Genomic DNA, 9426 nt, shown 5'->3' with positions numbered 1-9426 from the left:
ACATCAAGATTTCTGGTTCACAGGTCCTTGGCAAATCAACGTTTTAAAACACTTGGCACAAAGTTTTAAGTTAATGGGAATTTTAAGAAGCATTTAAAAGAAAATTCACAGAAGACCCATGACCTCAACACAAGATGGATACTGTTGGCGTGAAAGGGCCATTGAAATAAATATCGTGTCCTCTTGTACACAGGATTGCAAAGTGAAAAGAAACAAGGTGCACGTCTTTTAAAAAAATAAACCTGCAATACTTCAGCCACACGAACAAGAGTTTTGTTGCATCATTTTAAGCTCACTCCCCGCCCAAACTTTGTGCATTTTCACAGGTTCAAAAGTTCAGAAAAAATAAAAAATACAAGTATTTTCAGAGCAATTTTGCGCGCGTCTAATCTCAATTAGTCTACATTTCAAGTTTGCTTGTTTCCTGGCTCAGAAGCAATAAAATAAAATAACATTTAAAAAATCTTTTTAAGTGCCCTTCTTGATTTGTCTGAGTTTACAATCCAACTTGCTTCCACCACATCTTCCACCCTTGCCCAAGCCCAACCAATCCCCACTCCCCGTCATTGGCTGCTTATCGAAAAAGTTCCCAGTACTCGGAAGTTTTTAAGAAACCATGTGGAGGACGGAGGATTTGTTTTTTCTCCCGATCTGCTATTTCTCTGCGCACACTCACCCAAAAAACATACACCCCTCAAAAATTTGCGATTTTGCGTGCGTGTGTCTAAATTTCGCTGAGGTCTCGGTTGCACTCAAGTCCCCCCTTTGCCCCCAGATCCGCCTCCCCCTATCAAGGCGGCTGCTGCAGCGAAAGTCCTGCCCAGAGGGAAGGAAGGACGGAGAGGGATCGGAGTCCGCGACGTGTCTCTTTCTTTTTAAGGCTTCTCCGTGCACTGTTTGCAGAGACTGGACGAGACGCTGTTGAAAAGGGCACATTTCTCCGGGCACGAGGTGGCGGGCGGCAGGCCGGCGCTGAAAGGGTAGCCCGCTGCCGCCTGCTCGTAGGCCCCGAGCGCCGGGTGCAAGGCGGCAGCCGCAGCCGCCGCAGCCGCCGCCGAGCTGGGCAGCGAAGCAGCCGAGATGGCCTGGCCCTGGTTGAGATAGGCGACGAGGCGGCGCATCTCGTCGAGGGCCTGCGCCTGCATGAGGATGTAGTTCTTGGCCAGCAGCAGCGTGGCGATCTTGGAGAGCTTCCTCACCGAGGGGCTGTGCGCGTACGGGATGACGGCCCGCAGCTCGTCGAGCGCGTCGTTCAGGTCGTGCATGCGCCGCCGCTCGCGGGCGTTGATGTTGAGGCGCAGCGCCTTCTGCTCCTTGGACTTCTTGCCGCCGCCGCCGCCCGGGCCGTGGTGGCTGTTGGAGCAGGCGCCGCCCTCGGGCGCCTTGAGCAGGGCGCCCCCCGCGCCCACCACTACGCCGGCGCCGCTGCCTCCGCCGGGGCCCCGCAGCAGCAGCTCGCAGCGCCCGTCGCTGTCGTCGTCGGGGCTCTGCTCGCCGCCGCTGCTCTCGGCCACCGAGCTGCGGCTCGTCGTCGGGCCCGGCCCGTACTTGACGCACACCGAGCCGCCCAGAGGGTCGCCGGCCACCAGCGCGCCGGTCCCCGCGCCTTCCCTCAGCAGCACCTCGGAGTCGCCCGGCTCGTAGCAGCCGAGGGGAGACGGCGGCGCCTGGCGGGGCTCGCGCGGCGGCGGCGCCTGGTGGGCGACCAGTTCCAGCCCCGGCGGCGAGCGAAAGGCGGACTCCATCCTCTTGGCCGACGCGCTGTAACTCTTGTGGAATATGTCCTCATCAGTGGGCAGGTTCAGAGCCCGCTCCATGGTCCCCGCCGCCGCCGGGCTCCCCTCCTCCAACTCCTCGTGCCGCTGTCGCCCTCCCAGGCCCCCTCCCCTTCTCCTCTCCGCCGAGGCGCCGGGCCGGGGGTCGGGCTGCGGCGGGCTCCGAGGTGGCTTCCCTTTCCTTCTGAAAGCTGCTCTTCCACCGCCTGCTCCCTCTTCTTCTTCTTCTTCTTCTTCTTCCCGCCGTTCGCGTGTTTCTGAGGCGAGGCTGCTCGTCCGGCCTCTTTGGCGCGCGTTCTTCCTCTCCCCTCAGCGCGCGTCGCTCGCTCTCGGTCTCGCTCGCTCTCCGCGCCTCTCTCCTCTCACCCTGTGAAGGGCTCAGGCATTGTGAGCTGCCAGCGAGCCTCTCGCACCGTTTATCTTGCTTGGATTCACCTTCAAGAGATTTCCGGGACCCATCAAGGGAGGGGAGAAAGGCAGGGGAGGGAGAGGGGGGGAAAAAGGAGCAGCTTTCGCTCGCTAGCTGCTGCTGCTTCTGCCGCCACCCGCCCGTCACCACTGCCACTGCCGCCGCCGCCGCCGCCACCACAGACGGGGGAGTCTTTTACCTCATTATCTCGCCGAGAAGGTTATTATGAAGAAGCCTCGCCTGTTGGGACAGAGCTTTCTACCCAATCAGGTTAACGTTTTAATTAATAGGATTAAAACGGTAACAAACGAGCCCAGGCGCTAGGCTTGGCCCTGAGTCGGAGGAGTTTTCATTTCACACACAGGTCTGGAGGAGAAGACGACAGGCAGCAGCTCGCGCTTTATAAAAGGCGCCTGCTCCATTCTTCTCGCTGCCATCTGTAGGCACAGCTTCACGCATATGTTTGCAAGGCGTTGTGTCCTATTAGGAAGCCAACAACTGCCTTTAAAGCTTGACATGTGTGGCGACTTTCACTCCTCAATGAGCACTCTTAAAAGCCCTACTTAGGGCGAATAATGCTCTTGGCCTCCTTCAGCAAATTACAGAGCGGCGAGGCCGAGGGGGGGGGGAGAGAGAAAGGGGGTCGGTGGGCGGGCGGGCTGCACACTTTTTCTGCCAGGGCTGCCAGCGGACTTCTGCGAACTTTGCGCCCACGCCAGAATGACGCTCTCCACGCCAGCGCTGTTTACGTCCAGCTCGTGGCGAAGGCGGAGGGGGATGGGGAGGCGGGAAGGAGCCGCTTGCTTGTTTATTGGCCCTCGAACTTCACCTTGGGTTCAACCCACTTCTCGCAACGGCTGTTCACTTTTGAGCACACGCTCCCTAGTCTTACTCGCAGTTTTGGCAAAGTGATGTTTCCTATCTACCGCCATTTCTTCCTCCACTCTTGTCCCACCTTCCCGCGGTACCAGGCTCCTTTGCAGTGGATAAGCGTAAAACCCACTTTTAGGCTGCAATGAGCTGATGTGGAGGTGTTTATGGGAGGAGGATCCACCTCCCTCCGCACCCAACTTCCAAACCACTTCCAAACCAAGGACTTGGGTGTGAAAAGGACCAATTTCGCCTAAAGCCCTAACCTTTGAAGTAGGCTCCTCTGTTGAAAGCACAGGACCCCATTTCCCCTATTAAATTTGTTTTCAGATTGCCTTGCCAATTCAGTCATCTTAAATCAAAGAGCCACAGATTTACTGTTTGTGGATGGCGTTTCTTATTGCCGGGCATTTCTAAAGGACGGGACTTCCTTAATTTCGGGATAGATGGATAGACAGCTATTACTCTAAGTGAGGAGCAAGGACTGCTTGTGTAATCCAGTATTTACTTTATATTATTCTCATGTTTTATTCGAATTGTTGTTCTGAAACCCACCCACCCCCTTCATACTTTTCGGGCAACCGGAACGTAACAATGAAGTCAAGGAGCGAGACCCTTCTTTAAAGTGGGTCCATCTGATCCTCTAGTCTAGAAGGAAACTCCCCCTCCCCCAATTCTGTTTGTATTATATCCCTTCTACAAGCCCAGGGCATATTATAGCAGGGTTTTATATGTTTTCCCCCGTTCTTATGACATCACTAAGTAATATTTCCCAACACTTCCATAAAATCATTCTTATGCGACAGAATAACTGAAGGCTATGAAATTTTGGGTTTCTCTGGTTTCATTAAAACCCTTTTAATTGTGTCTTTCACAGTTGGCCCCAGGTGCTGGACTCTTTTCATTACATTTTGCTCTAATGTGATGAAATTCTAATTCTCTCCTTACCATATGGTTAAATTTCCCCACTGAGAATTAGTTGAAAAAGAAGAAATAATCTATTAATCTCTGTAATAGATTCACAAATGAGGTTTGCCACAGAACCTTGTTTTTGAATGGCAATATCAGAACAGTTGGGTGTCTTGTTTCAGCAGAGAAAAGGAGCAGGCGACAACAGACTCCATTTGAATTTTTCACCTGGAAAAGAATGAAAAGAAGCCCAGCCGCAGCCTCCACCCCCCTTCCCACTATTGACTGGAGATTTACATCTAGGGAGGACTCGAGTATGATACACACAGTCACCCTGGTGTCTCTCCATTTAATGAGAAGCAAGTCAAGCCTATTAAAGAGACCCCCCTCTCCTCCCCCCGCAAGTATCATTTGACTCCCACTCAAGTCCCTGGCGGGTTCCCAAACTCCCCACCTTCTTACAATCTTCGTACAAACGGCTCTGCCCATGTCTATCACAGCTTATTGTTTCTCAATTAGCAACTTCATTTTCGCTGGAACCATACATTGAAAGCCCTGTTAAGTATCAGAGCAAGCTCTTCCCTATTTAATATGAACTTCTAAAAGTTCCGGGATATGGGAGACTGTTACTATAAACGTGATGGTGGAGAATCTCCTTTTCATCTGCTAATAACTTTAATTTGTTTCGGAAGACAGACGGCTTCCTCTCCATTCGTCTGCGATGCTTCATTTACATGCATCCTTTGTCGTTGCTGCTGCTACTGCTGTTGAAACTTTTGGGATGGCGACTTACCTTGCTCAGTACACAGTTCGAGAGAGGAGAGACTGAACAGCTCAGATTGCTGTTTATGGTGCTGAAGGCGTTTCCTCACCACCAGCATCCAAGCTCTGCCTGATCGCGTGGCAAAATGAGGGACTGGTTAGCTGAGTGATTGATGCCCTGTCACTCTCTGGACAGGTGGACCACTCTGCAGCGAGCAGGTGGGAGAAGTGTAAGGTCACACCAAATGCAATGAGATTCGAGGCGCCGAGTGCCTTTCCGTTTCCCCCAGCGAGTCGATCCTCCTTTCCTCGTCATAAAGAGGGTCAGTGACTTGCTGATTAAACACAGCATTACCCTCTCTGCGAGCTCCCATCTAGTCCCTCCCTGCCTCCCCTCGCTCCTACATGCTGCCTGCCACCGTCTCCAGGGCTTGTCCCGCTGCTTTCGGAAGCTGCAGGCTTCCTGCAAAGAGCTATACACCCAGAGTTCCCAACCATTTCTGCGCCCGAACTTCTCGAGCTCCTCGGCTAGCAAACTCTTTCCCCCTTGCATTCCCCGGAGGAAGGTAGCTGTTTAATAGTCGCCACTAACTTTAGTTTGGAAGCCGGCAGAAGAATTTATAGAAGCTTTAAATGCGGGGCATATAAAAAATATCCGAGGAATTGGTCTTTGTGGTTTATGCACTCGTAAACTTTTGCTGATTGCTTCTGGGAAGTTGTCAGGCATTTAACACTGCATTTATCTTACAGTGCAATGAAAACACATCTGCCCAGTGTCTCGTTACCTGGTTTAATTGTAGCGCAAGCCCTATGTCACTGACGAGGCTCCCTCTCTTTCATTATGTCGGTGGTTGCAGGCAGCCTGCTGCCCGGGTCTACAGGGCGAAGAAGGCGAAGGCAAGCACGGAATGCGCTAACAAATCAAGCAACTTGGCCATTATGCCCAAGAAACGTAAACTGCCGGTGAACTCTCCTAGACTCAGGGGCGGTCCTTCAATTTGCAACTGGGGCGAGCAGGCAGGGCTGGGAGAATTATGCCCCGTCACAAAAGCAAGACATTCAATTCACGACGTGCAAAATGTCTCCCTAGAACAGGCCGAGGTTTGCCCTGATGTTACGCACGGCCCAAGGAAGGCAAAGTGGGGTTGGTGGGCGTTACAGACTCCTCTGAACAGCCAAAACCAGGCCCAGGCAGGTTGTTATGGAAAGAGCGAGCAGTTCCCCATGGACCGACTGCCAGATCACATTTGAATGTTTAAAACGCGTCAGAGCAACGCCACAACCTCAGCACACTTGACTTATATGCTCCGAGTAAGTGCTAAGACTCCAAGAGCGAGATCGCATATGCGTAGTTTTTTAAGGAACTCAAACAGCATCTTGCACTTATGAGAAGAGCGATTAGGACTGTGTTGCGCCTTCTAAAACGCAAATACCCACCCACAATATTTTTTAATAAACAGAGGCAGTTCACATGTGCACTTCCGTGTCGAAAGAGTGAGGATGAGGCACCCGAGCCATGCTTGGCATGTATGAATCCTAACAGACTGCGATAGATAACTCTTGAAGTGACTAGAGTAGGACACTCATAGCAACCCCTATGCATTTTTACTCCGAAGTCCCATTGTGTTCAATGTGTTTAGTTAAGTGTGTTTAGGATGGTAGCTTTAGTTTTCAAACAAACAACTACCAGCAAGCAAACTTGTGTGTATCCCTTTCAAAATCTATGGAATTGCTCTAGCTACTGCCCGATCGAACTGGTATTCTCGGGACAACTCATGACACTTCAGTGGGACTTACTGCCAGCGGACTGTGGTTAGAACCGCAGCCCAGGACCCAAAACCTCTTCTTCAGACTTCTAATAATATCAGAGATTGTTCAGATTCCTCTGAGATCAGTTCGGGGTGTGCCATATTGGGATTGCAGTCCCACAACTCTACTCTCAACATAAATGCCTACGTTAAAAAAAAGGTAAAAGTCCCCAGACAGTCCAAAAAGTTGTGCTTTCTTTCGCAATAAAACCCCCGTGATGAATGTGTAGCTGTAGGCAGGTTTATCGGTAACAAGGCATATTTTATAAAGATTAAAGACAGCTTCAGGGCGAGCGGAATAGCACCTATCCCTAAAGCTGTGCAAAGCTTGGGAAATATTCATCGTTTCTTTGACATCTCGAGAATAGCTGATATTAAGGGGTAGTAGTAGATCCAAGGTTTGATAGTTTCCTTCTCCCCCCACCCCTTTCATCTCATCTGGACATTTCACAAAGGGAGACAGACCCGAATACGTGGATTCTTTCTTGCAGCTTGCTTAAATGAAATGAGGCGCCCCAAGATTTCACCTGGAAGACGCCCCACCGACTTCTCAACAAAATTAGGGAGGAGGCTGCAAGCCTAGGAAGTCAGTCACACCACTTGCACGTCTTTGTTGTTGTCGTTTAGTCGTGTCCAACTCTTCGTGACCCCATGGACCAGGAGCACGCCAGGCACTCCTGTCTTCTACTGCCTCCCGCAGTTTGGTCAGACTCATGTTGGTAGCTTCGAGAACACTGTCCAACCGTCCTCTGTCCCCTTCTCCTTGTGCCCTTCATCTTTCCCAACATAAGGGACTTTTCCAGGGAGTCTTCTCTTCTCATAATGTGGCCAAAGAATTGGAGCCTCAGCTTCAGGATCTGTCCTTCCAGTGAGCACTCAGGGCTGATTTCCTTAAGAATGGATAGGTTTGATCTTCTTGCAGTCCATGGGACTCTCAAGAGTCTCCTCCAGCACCATAATTCAAACGCATCAATTCTTCGGCCATCAGCCTTCTTTATGGTCCAGCTCTCACGTCTTACTTCGGAGTAAACATATTTTAGAGTCCGGCTACCTGTCAGTATGCTAGGTACCCTGCCCTAAAATCATTGGAACTTGCTTTCCTGGTAATATAGGAGTTCGCTGCAACTGAGCCTGTAAGTAAAAATGCCAAGATTGCATTTCTTTCCCCCAGTCAAACGCACTTAAGTGGTTTACTGAACTCTCTCTCTCTCTCTCTCTCTCTCTCTCTCTCTCTCTCTCTCTCTCTCTCTCTCTCTCTCTCTCTCTCTCTCTCTCTCTCTCCCCTCGTTTAGATTTCTTGATGTCAAACTATGTTGCCAAACGCATTGTTCCTGCGTGCACGTTTTGGGCCCGACCCACTTGCGACGAAGGCTGCCATGAACACTTACCTGGGAGCAAGCCCCATTCAACAAGCACGGATTCCTGGGTATACTCGCCTAGGATTGCGTCGTAATAAGGCTGCAACCCTACGCACATTTTCTGTGGACTCTGTGAGCCAGGTTTCTAAATGAAAAACGCCTAGGATCGTGCTGCACTTCTCACTGCAGGGAATGGAGCAGAGTTGTGGATTCGTGGCTAGTTTAAGCCCCGTGGCGAGTGTAACGCGTGGGGTTTTACCTTTGTGATCAGGCGGCGAGGAAGGGGGGGGGAGAGATCGAGATCGAAAGATCTCCAAGGCCTTTTCTGACAAACTGCATCAACCTTTCACGGATTCAATAATGCTACTGCTCGCTAAACCCTCCCAGGAGGTCACCAAATGGTTACTTGTGTGTCTCCATAGTCAGGTTAGGGGGGAGAGAAGCGACTGACAAAACTATTCTAATCGGGGGAATCTAGAGATCTACAGACCACAAAGAAGGTCTCGGAAGATCTCATGTGGGAAAATGCCCCAAAGAAGCTAGGAAGCTCCAAACTTCTCCCCACACTTCCCCTCCTATTTGAAACAATCCTTTTCATTTAAATTGCCTGTCTTTGGGCGTGCTGGACAGCGACAGACTGTGAAACAGTTGCAGCGTTTGCTACTGGTTCTTCTCTCGAACAAACCGCGATGCCCTCACGCGCAGGAAAGTTGTGAAGAGCCTCGCGTGCGCGCCATGGAGAGGGAGGGAGGGAGGAGGAAAACAAGCAGGAAGAGGCGTTCTCGCACCTTTCCTTTGGAAACTGCTTCCCCTTTTTATCCGCCTACACAAACAGGGTTAAATCAACACGACCCTCCAGGAACTGATCTCGTAATTAAAACAATCCCATTAGCTGTGCATTTTACAGTTTCGTAAGCACGACCTCAAGATGGGCAAAGAGCGCCAGCGGAGCGAAAATTTCCTGTGCAGGTTGGGGGTGGGGGAAAGCACCATTTTAGAGGGCAGAAAACATATTTTAATAAAAGTAGTCAAGGTATGCTTAGTTGTCCGACCCTCAAGCCCTCAAACCAGGTTTTTCTGGATTTAGGTTGATTCTCACAGCTCAAATTCTAAATCAAGACCATCTTTAATAACCATTTAAAAACCAGTGTAGCTTCAGTTCTCTTAAATTCTGGTGCAGAATTCTTTGTAAGCAGATCGTGGGTCCTGCAGAGCATCGCCAGGACAAAGTGATCAAGGGACCTTGGTGGAGATCACGAGAGAAGATATGGATGGGCTTAGTCGAAGAGTGGTAAATTCCTGTCAGCAGACCAACACCCGCAACTTCTGCTGCAACTTTTGCCGCGTTATAGAAGCATGAAACAAAACGGTAAAGGCTTGAGACTTTATGCTGCAGATCCGTTGAATATACACAAAACGTTATCAATTGGGGAAGACACACACACACACACACACACACATACACACACACACACACACCTTCTTTAGAAAAGTTAGTTTACAACCATGACTTCTTTGGCGAGGCCTGGCTACAA

General features: G+C 50.6%; 1 protein-coding gene across 1 annotated transcript in view; it reads right to left on the bottom strand.

Annotated features, from left to right (window-relative positions):
• The window catches only part of BHLHE22 (basic helix-loop-helix family member e22), a 3902-nt gene extending 1166 nt beyond the window's left edge, over positions 1–2736 (bottom strand). The window contains exon 1 of the mRNA XM_033155306.1: positions 1–2736. This exon is cut by the window's left edge and continues 1166 nt beyond it. Within this exon, the coding sequence (XP_033011197.1) occupies positions 876–1817 (942 nt within the window). The 5' untranslated portion in view covers positions 1818–2736 and the 3' untranslated portion in view covers positions 1–875.
• Between the last annotated feature and the right edge of the window lie 6690 nt (positions 2737–9426).

This window comes from Lacerta agilis, chromosome 7 (assembly GCF_009819535.1).
Source record: "Lacerta agilis isolate rLacAgi1 chromosome 7, rLacAgi1.pri, whole genome shotgun sequence".
Lineage (NCBI taxonomy): Eukaryota > Metazoa > Chordata > Lepidosauria > Squamata > Lacertidae > Lacerta > Lacerta agilis.
The sequence above is the reverse complement of the archived record's forward strand: the minus strand, read 5'-3'. Positions and strand labels throughout refer to the sequence as shown.